At 41.4% G+C, this 15,190-nt stretch overlaps 1 protein-coding gene across 1 annotated transcript in view; it reads left to right on the top strand.

Moving 5' to 3' along the window:
- The window catches only part of EIF2B3 (eukaryotic translation initiation factor 2B subunit gamma), a 123,313-nt gene that overhangs the window by 96,900 nt on the left and 11,223 nt on the right, over window positions 1–15,190 (top strand). The window contains exons 7-10 of the mRNA XM_039238602.1: window positions 378–505; window positions 1,585–1,775; window positions 4,039–4,116; window positions 4,624–4,772. Coding sequence (XP_039094533.1) covers window positions 378–505; window positions 1,585–1,775; window positions 4,039–4,116; window positions 4,624–4,772 — 546 coding nt within the window. The remainder of the gene's footprint in view (window positions 1–377; window positions 506–1,584; window positions 1,776–4,038; window positions 4,117–4,623; window positions 4,773–15,190) is intronic.

Below are 15,190 nucleotides of genomic sequence, written 5' to 3'. Positions count from 1 at the left end.
TTTTTTCCAAAAACTAGAGCATTTTTCCTTCTCAAGGGTTATTGCCAGTTAAGAGTCAAGGCAATATGTTAAAATATATAAACACATGTGTGCACATACCAGGTAAACAGGACTTTGTAAAAAACTATTTTCTGAATAAATCGGGGAAGGGATTCTTAGATTTAGAACACTACCCTCCCGCCTCTAGCCTGAAGCTGATAGAGAACTGAGATCCTCTACTTTTCCAGAACTACCAAATCCAGGCCACCTTTGATCTCTGTCAGTCCCACAGTGGCATGACAGGAAGGAATTTGGCTTTTACATGGATACACAGAGTTTCTGATCCCATAGGATCCAGACAGTCAGATTTCTCATGTTTTATCACTCTTTCTTCCTAGGTCAATTACTTCCATCCGGAGTGAACTGATTCCATACCTAATAAGAAAACAGTTCTCCTCAGCTTCCTCACAGCAAGGACAAGAAGAAAAAGAAGAGGATCTAAAGAAAAAGGAGCTGAAATCCTTAGGTCAGTGTTTGGGTTGGTGCGGTAAGGTAGGGGTAGCAGCACCTTTAGAAAGAGTAGCTAGCCAGTATGCCTGTCTCAAGACAACAGTTTCTTGTTGAACCAACAGGCAAGACCGTGTCGCTGACACCATGCCCTGAGGTCAAGCAGATTCTGCCACTATGCTCTTCAGAGACAGGCTAATTGTGCCTCAAGTCCATTCTCTGGTTCATAGCTCTGGTTTGGCTATATTCCCCACTAGACTATTTTGAGTGAACTCTGTCCCCCACTTCTCAGTTCCTCTGTTCTCTAGGCTCTCCCCACTCCTGACTAAACTCAGCCTCTTCTGTCAAAGGAAGAAAGATGAAGGAGTATACAATTACAGTTCAGCAAGAGGCCAACCAGACTGTCTCCTTTCCAGGATGTAGGGGCAAGGTCTGTCTTGTTTGCTCTCATATCCCTGCCTAGTTCCTGGCCAGTCCTGGGCTCATGGTAAGAGTTCCAAAAAAAAAACTTATCAAATGAATAAATGGAAACAATATAGCGTGACAGTTAAGATATCAGGACTTGGCATCAGACAGACCTGGATTTGAAATCTGACTCTGCCCCTTATTAGCTCTGTGACCTGAGGTGAGCCCAGTTTTCTTATCATAAAATAAAAGATCTTACATGGTTGTCTTATGAATTGAAAAACTGAGGCCCAGATAACTCAGGCTCCAAGTCTTATGCTATTTCTGTCATAGCACAACTACTGGATATGGTAATAGAGGCCAGCAGCACAAAGCCAACATGGCTGGTCACTAAAGCCCAGACCCTTGCTTATGTTATGTCATGATTTACAGGAGCCTTCTATTTTATTTTCCCTAGTAGTACTTGATTATTGGTCAAACTTACTTTTAGGACCTCTTTTTTAGTATTTTTGTTTCATACAATATTTCAGATATTCAGGAAAGCATTTGCCTCTTTTAATTTCACTTAGTCTTTCAGGTTTTAGTGGGGCTTCTCCAGGGTCCGTGCTGCATAGGTGAGTCTAGGGAGAGAGGTGTGAGTTGTACCTCTTTGAAAACATAACTGAGTCTCTATTTTCTCTGTTTATTCTGAAGATATTTACAGTTTTATAAAAGAAGACAATACGCTGACCTTTGCTCCCTACGATGCCTGCTGGAATGTCTGTCGAGGAGACAGGTGGGAAGACTTGTCCAAATCACAGGTGCGCTGCTATGTCCATATCATGAAAGAGGGGCTCTGCTCTCGAGTAAGCACCCTGGGACTCTACATGGAAGCAAATAGACAGGTAAGAGGATGGGTTTAGAATAGAAATCATGGGTACCTCCCTTCTTCATTAGGTACCCAGTGACTTGTTCATAATCTCTCCCATTTCCAAGGTTGAGCAAGACCTAGCACATCAGGAGATAGCATTGGGGTACCCAGGTACAGAAAAAGGGGAAGCAGAGGGTCTAGTCCATAGAGCTAGAGCTTCTGTGTCTCCAAAGAAGGCCTGAGATCCTCAGAAAGGCTAACTTTGGCCTCTGGGTTCAACAGCTTTCTTTTGTTCTGCTAGGCATGGGGATATCTGCAATGTTTCATAAATAAGCAGATAAATACTGTGTAATCAGTACTGTGATGAAGTAAACATAGACACAGAGAGGAGACTTTCCTAAGAAGGTAAAGGAGGGGCGCCTGGGTGACTCCATTGGTTAAGCGTCCAACTTCAGCTCAGGTCATGACCTCACAGTTCGTGGGTTCGAGCCCCGTGTCAGGCTCTGTGCTGATGGCTAGCTCAGAGCCTGGAGCCTGTTTCAGATTCTGTATCTCCCTCTCTCTCTGACCCTCCCCTGCTCATGCTGTCTCTCTCAGAAATAAATAAAACATTAATTTAAAAAAAAAAAAAACTAAGAAAGTAAAGGAATAGAATATAGAATAGTCAGAAGGCTGAGCTTCAGAGAAGGATTGTCTATGAGAGGGAAGCATCTGGAAAGAGCATTAGATAGCTAACTCTTCCTTTTAACCCTGAAATTTGTGAGATATGGAGAATACGCACCTTCTGTTGCAGGGGAAGCATTGCTCTAAAAAATAGGCCAAGTTTTAGTTAAAGCAAGGGGTGGAGTGAGGAGACAGTGAAGAGACTGAAGATGGCTGGGGGGCGGGGAGGGTCTCTTCATTGTATAGCAGGCACAGGAGGAAGGTTTTAAGAGGGAGGGTTGATGAAACCATGAAAAGGAAACAGCCATAAAGGATTTAGATGAGAAGAGGAAAAGATAGATGACTGAGGGAACTGCACTGGGGTGCCATTCAAGGACAACAGAGATAAGATGATGAAAAAATTAGCTATTGATGCAGTTTCTGGTAGAACTCTGTGAAAATTGTCAGTGCAAGTATAATCTAGGGGTGGGGTGGAGGGGTCAGGTAAAATGATAAAAGATATAGTTGAAAATTGAGATTAGAATTTAGTCCCTAAAGAAAACCTGGCTCAGCAATCTTCAGGACCCATACTATATAATGGGTATAGTCCCAGGCCCAGGCCTCAAGCTGGCTTCACCCTGGATTGATTGTAGATCCAGAAGACTCAAAGTCAAAGAGTTTATGAGAAATCATAACTAGTCCCATGTTTACCCAGGGCAGTCCTCAGTAAAGTGAGCCCCGACTTAGAGTCAGAGCTATTAGAAACCTTCCTTAATTTGACTTTTAGTTCTCATTCTTCAGTTTTGTGACTAGACTCTGTCAAGCTTGTTTGAAAGCAGGTCCATGGATATCCTGAGACTGAGGAAGTGTCCTTTGAAGTACCAGCAGGAGCTGTGCAGTAGAGAGCCCTGAACGGCCTTGGTTGAAGTGTAATAGAAGGAGATCCCAGGGATAGGGGCTGAGGAGTTAGCCTTCACATTGCCTGTATAGCCAGTCCTGGCAAGGTGTCCTTCAGCCAGTGTGGCCACCACACATTAGTTCTCTGACCAGCATTCTGCTCATACTGGAGAATGACAGATAGGCACACTATTTGTGTATACTTAACAGGTCCAGAGTTAAAATTCTCCACATTTGTAGCCTTTTCAGTTTTCTCATATTGGAGAGAGAGTAGTATGAACACCTTCAACATTTTATTTTGGTTGGTGAAGAACATGGATGCCTTCTCAGGAACTGTCCTTATTATGGAATTGTCTAATATTGACTCTCACTTTATGCATGACCTCACTGGTCTAGGAGGGAAACAGGAACCCGGGATGACTATGGTCAGGACTCAGAATGCTTCTTGCTCTCATTAGGCCTCTCCTAAGTGCTGCTGGGTATCTTGAAGCTTGTCTTAGCACCTCCCAACTGAGGCACATGGCATTACTTTTAGGGAAGAGATTCTCAGATAGGAAACTAAGGATAAGACCATCTGAAACTTACTGCATAAACAATCCTTGTCTTAGGGGAAATGTAGCAGCCTCATGCTCTGCCTCCCCCAAACAGGAAAGCTGTGGCTGAAAACCCCCTACATCTCTAACTGGGTGTTGGTTCTACCTAAGGTGCTTTCAGGCGTTTTCTGGTCTGTCTTTAGTGACCAAACCTCTTTCCTCAAGGTGCCCAAATTGCTATCAGTTCTCTGTCCAGAAGAATCACTGGTTCATTCATCAGCCCAGATTGTCAGCAAACACCTGGTAAGTGCTAGCTTGGGCAGGGCAGGTATGGGACAGTCTCTGTGTACTGAATGGAAGTATGTCCTTGAGAAGATGGATTGGGGTTCTCAAGCCCTGAAACTCATTAGTCCCAGGGAAATCCCAGCTGAGTTCTGGCTCTAAAATATCATTTAGCCCAGACACTCAAGAAGACTACCTGGACAGGTGCTGACCTCAGCCATACAGATTCCGTAAGGAAAGTCCATTATGGTCTTGGGACTCAGATACAGGAGCTTTCCATCTCTGTCCCTCTTCTTACACTGATTTGACCACTCTCTTCAAGAGCACATTTATATCTACAAATGCACATTTGTAAGTTTGAATTGATCTCAGAGGTATTAGGTGACCTTGTGGTCCTGAGAAATATTTATCCTTTGGCTGAAGTGCCTCTAGGGGAAGAGTGCATTAAACCCCAACTCAAAGGATCTGAGAAGTTGGTTTGCTGTTGGTTGAGATGGATGGACAAGGTTTTATATTTGTCTTTTGCAGGTTGGAGTTGACAGCCTCATTGGGCCAGATACACAGGTTGGAGAGAAGTCATCCGTTAAGCACTCAGTCATTGGTTCATCCTGTGTCATAAGAGATAGAGTGACTATCACCAGTTGCCTTCTCATGAACTCAGTCACTGTGGAGGAAGGGTATGTTTCCCCTTATGCCCACTTGAGGCAAGGCCCCTGGTATCCCTGGAAGGTTTTGGGGGCCAATGCAGCCTAAAAAGGGGCTCAGCTTGAAGAAGGGAAGAAGAGGAAAAAGGTGAAGGAAAGAATAGTGCCTAACCCTTTGAGGCACTGGTTTTGGCTCCATAAAAACATAGTCTCTGAAAACATTTCCAGCAACTTTTTTTTTTTACTTTTTTTTTTTTTTTTTTAAATTTCTGAGAGAGACAGCGTGAGAAGGGAAGGGTCAGAGAGAGAGAGAGACAGAATCCAAAACAGGCTCCAAGCTCTGAGCTAGCTGTCAGCACAGAGCCCGACGCAGGGCTCAAACCGACGAACTGTGAGATCATGACCTGAGCTGAAGTTGGCTGCCCAACTGACTGAGCCACCCAGGTGCCCCTCCAGCAACTTTTTCACACTTTGTTCCAGTTGTGGTCCTGAGAGAGACTTCTCAGGACCTTCCCTTGCTTTGATGTGCTACTTGCTGGGATGGCCACAGTAGTGAGCCTCTAGCAGTACTAGAATGATACTGTACCAATGTGTAATGTCATCTTCCCTTTTCTCAGGGTCTCGGAGCAGCCCTGAAGAAGGCAGGGGACTAGGAGGAGTGGACGTTTAAGCCATGCACTATTTTTTTAAGAGAGAGCTTCTTTCTTACAAGTTATGGAGAATCTTCCCCCATTTTAAGACACTTTAGAGTGTCCTAAAATCTTGTTTTATGAACAGCCTGAGACTGGAGTAAAAAGACTTGAATGATATTTAGTAACATTCTTCCTCTGTATGGTCCTCAGGTTTTTTCTTGTATAAAATGCAGGCGTAGGTGGTGGAAGAGAGGAGGGATATCACCAAAGCAATGGATTTCAGACTTTTTAGAAAGGGAATTTTTTGTTAAAATACATTTTATGCAGGAGTACCTGGGTGGCTCAGTGGGGTAAGTGTCTGACTCAGTTTTGGTCCAGGTCATGATCTTATGGTTGGTGAGATCGGGCCCCACACTGGGTTCTGGGCTGACAGCAAGGAGTCTACTTGGAATGCGCTCGCGCTTGCTCTTTTCTCCCTCTCTCTCTCTCCCTCCCTCTCTCTCTCTCTCTCTCTCTCTCATTGTCTCTGCCCTGCCCCCTACTCATGCCCACACTCTCAAAAAAATTTTTTTAATAAATAAATATTATGTAGAAACTCAATATTTATAACTGATAAAATCAAAGTTGTTTGTAATACAGTAGGGAAGGGGCACTTGTCCTTCCTAGAGAATGTGAAGCAGATGTGTAAAGCAAATTTTGAAAACCACAAGACTGGATTGGATTAGCCTGAAAGAGCGGATTCTAAAGCTTGATTCTAGCTCTGACAGCTGTTGATTTCTCTGTCCAGAAACTAATAGGAGAGAAGGATAAGGGAAGGCTGCAAGTTCAATGAAAGCTGAAATACCTCTTATAGGTGCCAGTGAGGGGTTGGGGAAAGCATTTTAGAGAAAGAAGCTACATAGGGACATAGCTAAAGGTCTTTGCTCTTTAGGAAGAGTGACTGATGGAAGTAATAGACAGGATTGAGGGAGGAAGTACCATAATAAACCAGGAAAGTTGGAGACCATAAGGATATTGGCCACTAAGATCTGTCCTCCCCCAAGCCCACTTCCTAACAGCCCAGTCAAATCACCCTGAAGTGAAAATTATGGATGACAAATTCCATTCATATGCTTAGAGCTTCCAATCAGCTTTTTTATAGTCCTCCCCTAAAGATGAAGAGATAACCAAAGATTGCCAGAGATCTAAAGAAAGCCTATCATGAAAGATCCACAAATCAAACAGTTACAAAAAAGCAACTTAGAAGAAACAGACTGCAGGGAAAGAAAAATACTTTCAAACAATCTGTCATTTCAAAGAACAAAAAAAGGACTCTAGGAAATTAAACTATGATAATAAAAGGAAAACCCCAGTAAAAGAATTGGAAGGTAAAATTCACATTTCCCAGAAAGTAGAGCAAAAAGATAAAGAAATAGAACATAGAAAAGATAAGGAAATGAGAGGACCAGGTCAGGACATTTAACATCTGAATAGGAGTTCTCTAAAAAAAAAAAAAAAAAAAAAAGAGAGAGTTAAGAAATCAGAAGAGGAAATTATATTTAAGAAATAATATAGGAAAATGTTCCACAGAGAGATAAATTTACAAAATGAAAAGGCCTACCAAGTGCCCAGCACAATAGGTAGAAATAAACCGACATCATTTTGAATTTTCAGAACACTGGAGGCATAGCATGCTATAAACTTACAAAGAGAAAGTAATATAGGTCCTGTATAACCAGTCGGGAATCAGAATGGCTTTTGACTAATCAGTGGCAACAATGAAAACTAGAAGATAATAGAACAGTGCCTTCAAAATTCTGAAGGGACAATAATTTCAACCTAGAATTCTACACTCAAACAAAATGTTAAGTGTGATTTTTCTTTTTTAGAAAATTTTTTAAAAGTTTATTTATTTTTGAAAAAGAAAGAGAGAGTGAGTGGGGGAGGGATAGAGAGGGTGACAGAGGATCCCAGACAGGCTCCATGCTGACAGCACAGAGCCCATCTCGGGGGCTTGAATTCACGAACCATGAGATCATGGCCTGAGCCAAAGTCAGACACTTAACCCACTGAGCCACCCAGGTGTCCCAAGTGTGTTTTGTCTAGATGTGTTCCACCAAAAGGAAGAATAAACCAAAGATACAAGATACAAGAGATCCAACTCTGAAAAAGCAAAAAGAATACATAGCATGATGCTGAAGGCAGATCCAAGAATAACAAACTATGCATGAAGCATAAAGGGAAGATTTAGCCCAGAGTGGAATCCACAAAAAATTTAGGAAGATGAAAATGATAAAATACCAAATACAAACATCTTGAAAGATTTAGACAACTGGCTAAAAGTTTGGGTTGAATTAGTAATAGCATAGAATACTATCTAACAAAAACAAAACAGTTATGAACTCTGTTTAAAAAGTTGTAAGGAGGGGCGCCTGGGTGACTCAGTCGGTTAAACATCCGACTTCGGCTCAGGTCATGATCTCACAGTTCGTGGGTTCGAGCCGCACGTCGGGCTCTGTGCTGACAGCTCAGAGCCTGAACCTGTTTCAAATTCTGTGTCTCCCTCTCTCTCTGACCCTCCCCTGCTCACACTGTCTCTCTCTCTCTCTCTCTCAGAAATTTTTTAAAAAATAAAAAAATTGTTTAATTGAAAAAAAAGTTGTAAGGAGGGGCACTTGGGTAGCTGAATCAGTTTAAGTGTCCAACTTCAGCTCAGGTCATTATCTCACAGTTCGTGAGTTCGAGCCCCGCATCGGGCTCTGTGTTGACAGATCAGAGCCTGGAGCCTGCTTTGGATACTGTGTCTCCCTCTCTTTCTGTTCCTCCCCTGTTCACACTCTGTCTCTCTCTCTCTCTCTCCCTCCAAAATAAATAAACGTTAAAAAAAAATTTTTTTTTAAGTTATAGGGGCGCCTGGGTAGCTCAGTCAGTTGAGTGTTCAACTCTTGATTTGGTCTCAGGTCATGATCCCAGGTTTGTGGGATCAAGTCTCACATCGCCTGCTTGGGATTCTCTCTCTCCCTCTGTTTCTCTAAATAAATAAGTAAACTTTTAAAAAATAAATAAATAAAATGTGTAAGTAAAAAGTTGTACACGAGGGGCACCTGGGTGGCTCAGTCAGTTAAGGATCCAACTCGATTTCAGCTCAGGTCATGATCTCACAGTTAATGGGTTCAAGCCCTATGTTGGGCTCCATGCTGACCCTATAGAACCTGCTTGGGATTTTCTCTCTCCCTCTCTCTCCGCCCCTTCCCCATTTGTGCACGCTCTCTCTCTCTCAAAATAAGTAAATAAACTTTGAAATAAATAAATTAAAAGTTGTACATGAAAGGAAACGGCATCACAGTTCACTGTGTAATTCAACATGAAATAGAATTTATGTAATCATAATAAACACTATCGACCAAAATCATTAAAAGGATGAGGGATAGGAAGGAAAAGGGGGAAGAGGAAGAGAAAGGAAAGCTAATTGTGGGAAGTTTATTGATAATGCCTAAAACTAAAAAATCAACAAGTAGTATATGCATGTTATTTTGTAGAGACAGAGAGGTAAATGCTGAACTACTCATTGGGGTGCCTGACTTGATTTCAGCTCAGGTCATGATCTCAGAGTTGAGAGATTGAGTCCTAAGATTCTCTCTCTCCCTCTACTGCTCATCCACTCTCTCTTTCTCTCTTAGAAACAAACAAACAAACAAACAAATACTTTAATACTCAGCAAAAAGAAAGCCAAAAGTTGTCTCTGGGAAAAAGGAAATGAGTAGGGGGAACAGAAGGCTGCTGTTTTTCATAATAAAACCTCCAGAAAGATTTGTATTAAGATATGTATGTGCATATACAAATTAAATGCCAAAAAAAAAAAGGTCAGAATTTTGTGGTACACTGCTACCAGTGGTGTACTGATAAATTGTTAACAACTAGCTTTCCAAATGAAAAAAATAAGTGATCTGATTTGTAACATTTCCCAATTTCCATAACGTACATTCTCCCACTATGGCCAATGATAACAGCAGGCACTGAGTTGGGAAGAGAGGCCAACAATCAGCTCTCCCAAGCAGAACAGGCTGGCTCGAGCACACCACTGAGAGTAGAGACCGGTCTCAAATATTTCACTCCTCAAACAAAAGAACTACTGGATGCTGAAGACTGTGCATGAGTGCTGTGGTAGAAATCTATATAGTCACAAAGGAGAAAAGGGTCAGGAAAGAATTAAGGACATGACCCTTGAGCTGAAAAATGAGTAGGGCCACCCAAGCTAGAGAAAGGAATGTTCTAGATACGCCAAGAGGGTTACGTGTGACGGACGCCTGGGTGGCTCAGTCGGTTAAGCATCAGACTCTTGGTTTCAGCCTCAGGTCGTGATCTCATGGTTTGTGAGTTCGAGCCCCACATCAAGCTCTGCCCTGACAGTGCAGAGCCTGCTTGTGATTCTCTCCTCCCTGTCTCTTTGCCCCTACCCCACTCACACATTCTCCTCTCAAAATAAATAAACTTAAAAAAAAAAATTTTTTTAAGGAGTGTGAAGTGTGAGAGAGCATGAGCATATCTTATTCCAGAAACATCTTTTCATTTTGATCTTAGCTTGAATTTCATCACTTAAGGAGAGGCTTCACTGACTACCCTCTCAGAAGTAATCTGTCCCAGTACTCTCTGTTACATTAGCCTGTTTTATTTCCTTCATAGCATTATCACTGTCTGGCCTTCTCTTGTTTACCTCTCTCTCATAAGTAAATGTTAGAGAATGTAAGTACCTTCTCTTTCTGTTGCACTGTTATATCTTGAAGCAGAAAGCCTGTGGGAACTCAATACTTGTTATATGGAAGAATAGTAAACAGTTCATAATAACCGAAATAACAGAGTTCAAAGAGGAATGGATAGACAGGAGACAAGGCTATACAGATGGCCAAAGGCCAAATCATAGACTATCCCCTAAGAAGTTGAATAGGTAACAGTAATTTAAGAATTTAAAGGAAAGGAGTAACATAATTAAATCCACATTTTATGAAGATCATTTTGACTACATTGTGGAAAGTGATGTAAAAAGGATAAACATGGAGGCAGTAAGACTACTGAAATAATCCTGATAAAATAGAAGAGGCCCTAAACTAAGGCAGTAGTAGTAGCGATAGGAGAAATAATATGATTAAAAACTATAAAGCATGATGACTGGATATATGAAGTGAAAGAGAAATTAGGGAAAACTTCCAGATTTCTTGCTTGAACAATAAGGTTTCTGGTATGCTATTCACTAAGATAAAAATCAGCAGAGGATTTGCAGGGTGGGGGGCAGGGAAATGGTGAGTTCCATTTGGGATAAGTTGAATTAATGGCAAGCAACATTGACATGCAAGGACTTGGTGTGCAGGACTGGAGCGCAGGAAAGAAGCCTGTGCTTGAGCTACAGATTTGGGAGTGGTGGACATAGAAGGGGTAACTGCAGCTGTGGAAACATCCAGGGAGATTGTGGGACCTTAAAAGAAAAGAAACTAAGGGGCACCTGGGTGGCTTGGTTGGTTAAGCGTCTACCTCTTGATATCAGCTCAGGTCATTCTTACAGTTTGTGAATTCAAGCCCAATGGGCTCCACACTGACACCTCAGAGCCTGCTTGGAATTCTCTCTTCCTCTCTCTCTGCCCCTACCCCATTCATGTGTACTCCTTCTCTTTCTCAAAATAAACAAATAAATAAACTTTTTTAAAAAATTTGTTAAAGAAAAGAAACCAAGATAAAACCTTGGAGAACATCAGCAATTTTAGATGTAAGAAAAAGAATCTAAGGAGACTGATAAGAAATGGGAAAGAAAGGGATTTAAAGGGTAAGAGAGACAACAGGTGGGGGGCACCTGGGGGACTCAGTCAGTTAAGCATCTGACTTCAGCTCAGGTCATGATCTCATAGTTTCGTGAGTTCAAGCCCCACATCAGGCTCTGTGTTGACAGCTCAGAGCCTGGGTCTGTGTGTGGATTCTGTGTCTTCTTCACTCCCTGCCCCTCCCCCACTCATGCTCTGTCTCTGTCTCTCAAAAAATAAACATTTAAAAAAAATTTTTTTAAAACTGAACTATACCACAGGTTTATTGGGAGTACTAAATTAATAGACATAAAACATTTAGAATACAGTTTGGATATAGAGTGTTTATCGTTTATCATCGTCGTCATCATCATTTATTTCATTTCACAGAGATGGCATGTTGCCAGTGTTGTCTTTTTTTTTTTTATGTTTATTTATTTTTGAGAGAGAGAGAGGCAGAGTGAAACTGGGGAATGATGAGAGAGAGAGGGAGACACAGAATCTGAAGCTGACTCCAGGCTCTGAGCTGTCAGCACAGAGCCAATGTGGGGCTTGAACTCAGGAACGTGAGATCATGATCTGGCCAAAGTCACACACTTAACCTACCGAGCCTTTGAGGTACCCTACCAGTGTTGTCTTCCTAAAGGAGATCTCTGATCATGTCCCTGTTCTGTTCAAAAACTTTTTTTGAGGGGTGCTTGGGTGGCTTAGTTGGTTAAGCATCAGACTCTTGATTTTGGCCCAAGTCATGATCCCAGGGTCATGGGACTAAGCCCCATGTCAGGCTCTGTGTTGAGCACGGAGCTGTTTAAGATTCTCTCTCCCTATCTCTGCTTTTACTCCACTCACATGCACACTTTTGCACGTGCTCACTCTCTCTCTCTCTCAAATATTTTAAAAAAACTTTTTTTGAAGATCCCCCCATTATCTTTAGAATAAACTTTGACTTTCCAGGTTTCTCATGACCTAGCTCCAACACTGAGTCCTGGAATGTTAGTGAGATAGGGCCTTAGAAGTCACCTAGATCAACTCCTGCATTTTTACGGATGGGCAAATTGTAGAATTCTAGATTTTCTTTTCATTGTACTCCTGCTACTCCATGTCTCATTCTGGATTCATGCACGAAACTGACAGGCATCACCATTCTCTCCAAAACCAGAACCACACTTGCCTTTGTTCATTTGATTACCTAATTCTAGAGTAGCTCATGAGGCATAACTTCCATTCTGTCTCATCTCGCCCCAGACCTTCCAGGGGAGACAGTGCCATAACTTTCCCATTTGCTCTAATTAGCAACCTCTCCCTCCCCTTCAGTGGGTGGGCAGACAAAGATGTAGCTCTCTGGCACCACTTTGAAGTCCAGTGTTGGTGTCCTGAATTGACATGAAGAGAGTTGGTAAGGGAACCAAGGCTCCCTAAGAAACTCCAGCTTGCATATATGAGAAAAATTTGTAGAAAATACCTAGCATAATATCCTAGAGTCAGTTGCTATTTTGGAGGAGATATAATCTTGAATGGCCATATAAGCTAGGGAAACAGTAAAAGTTTAAATGGTGGTGGCTGCTATTTTTTTCAACTAAAAAAGTTGAGGAAGCCTACATGAGGCTAATGACTAGGGAGACCATTAGAGATTACCCAATCTGGTAAATTAGTTCCTAGTGATAAGATCAGACATCCTGCATCCCATATGAACCTTTTCCCATTATTTTCAGGTCATTTAGTTTTAATTACGTGTGGTAAATTTGGGAAAAGTAACTAAATTGCAGTCGCGTGAGACTTTATTACCCTGCTGCTGTTACATCTGGACTGGGTGGCAAAGTAGGTGCATGAATTTATCCAGAAGGGAGTTTCTCATATTCCTAGCTTGCTTGTCTCTCCCAGCAGTTGTGAGTTGCTGAGGCTTTCTGGACAGTGGCTTGGACACCTGCCTAAGGTCCTCAGGGCTTGAGGGATGCTAATAGGACCACCTTGGGGAAGGTGTAGGCGAGACTATGCAGAGAAGGCTCCTGTCTGTCTTTCTCATTTTCAGTTTCTGGTAGAAATTCCAAGTTCTGTGACAGCCAGTGCCCAGAGATCCGAAGTCTATAGTAAAAACTTCATTGTCAAGGCTTCGGTGTCGGTTCTGTGTTCTGTATCTTTGGCTCTCTCGTCCTGAGCAACATCTCCTGCATTTCCTCCTACTCCAAGGTGAATGACCCAAGCAGCAGTATAAGGTAGTTCCTTCACATGCAGGCAGGCTGGATAGCCAACTTTTCACCTAGATTTTCCATGCTTTCTGCAGGCAGCAAGTGTAGCTCTTATTGCCAAACAATATATTATTGCTTCTCATTGTTACCCTGAATGTCTTCACCTATACTCAACTGACTATCCTGCTCACTTGGTCCCTTACTTTTCTTTTCCTCTTTATTCCTGACATTCACTCTGCCTGAATTGCCTCTCTCTAAAGATCTTTACCTATAGAAGTCCTCCTACTCATCTTTCAAGGTAGGATACATATTTCAGCTCCTCCACGCAGCCTTAAATTGTTTTAGCCAGAAATTGTTTCCTCCACTTCCGTGTTCCCTGTGCACCCATAACACTTCATTTATGTTCCTGTGCCATTTAGTGCACCTTCCTTTTTTTCTCAACTAGACTATAAATTCATTGAACACAGAAATAGTTCTCATATACCTTTGTATCTCTTAATTTCTAATACTGTACTTTATATACTAGATACCTTGTAAGTATTTACTGAATGAAAAATAGAGGTCCGTGATTTAACCTCCCCTACACTATAATTGACTGAGCATCTACCCAGAGAGCCAGGTCTACTAGAAAATAGAGTACTTTACTCCTTGAAATTCACCAAAATAAAAACAAACAAACAAAACCAGAAAAGGAAGCTTTATCTATAATAAAACTAGATAACACCCCATACCTGTACACAGACTAATAAAGACTGTCTGCTAGACACAATGGAATGTAGATCAGATCCAAAGAGAAGACCCAGATTCAACCAGCATAACAAATAGGGGCATGGGCAAACCAAAGGGAAATTGGCAAACACCTCTTTTGCAAAATCTCAAGGCAAATAGGAGGGAGAAAATCAAGCTGGCCTCAGACTTTTCTGAGACCACATTTAAGGCAACATTTAAGAGTAAGACAAAATTTAGAAAAATTGGTGGGAAAACAATTATGACCTAAGAATCCTAGAGTAAGTCAGGTTATGGTTGAAATATAAAATCATCAGAAATACTCCAGGCCTCCAGAGATGTGTCACCCATGAACCCTCTGGAAAACTCTACTTGGAAAAATAATATAACCAAGTAAGAAATGAAACAAAATATTAACAAATGGGTAGGAGGAGTATAAAAGTGAACTCCCTTAAACATAAAATTAAGTCTATGGTAATTAGAGTTGCAAAAGGACCATGATTGTTAGAAGAATTTTCTCCGTGTTTCTTCAGTAACACTCTTGAAACTACCAACATATGAAACTTTGGGAAGATCTCCTGGACTTAAAGGGGCTCCTTAGGACTTTTGATTCATTCTTTGCCTTTGCACTAAACCCATCTTCTTAGGTGGAAACTACTACAACGTAATTCTTTGAGGTTGCTACTTTATTACTTAGATTCCCCCAAAACCGTTTTTTTTTTTTCCTTAGCCTCTGGTTTAGGGAATTAAGGACTTAGATTTCTTAGGAGGGAGACATTTCTCACCACTAACATTTATATAATGAAGGGAGACACATGGAACTAAAGGGAGGAAATTTTCAGCTTGCTCACTTGAGCCAATACAGTTTCATTTAGAAAACCAAGAGCAAGATTGACCAGAGAAAGGAAGAAGGTGAGATATTTCTTCAAGCATTATATCTCATTACATGAATTAACCTGGATAAATCTCACAAATATGATGTTGAAGGGGGGAAAGCAACTTTAGCATTTATATAAAATTTTAAAACATGACAAAAATACTATATATTGTCTACTAATACAGACTTTTTTCTTTGTCTGAAATATTTCATTAAATATAATATAGAGGTGCCTGGGTGGCTCAGTCAGTTAAGCATCCAG

Source organism: Hyaena hyaena, unplaced genomic scaffold, assembly GCF_003009895.1.
Source record: "Hyaena hyaena isolate Hyena2069 unplaced genomic scaffold, ASM300989v1 scaffold_144, whole genome shotgun sequence".
Taxonomy (NCBI): Eukaryota; Metazoa; Chordata; class Mammalia; order Carnivora; family Hyaenidae; genus Hyaena; species Hyaena hyaena.
Note: the sequence above shows the minus strand (reverse complement) of the source record. Positions and strands in the feature narration are given on the sequence as shown.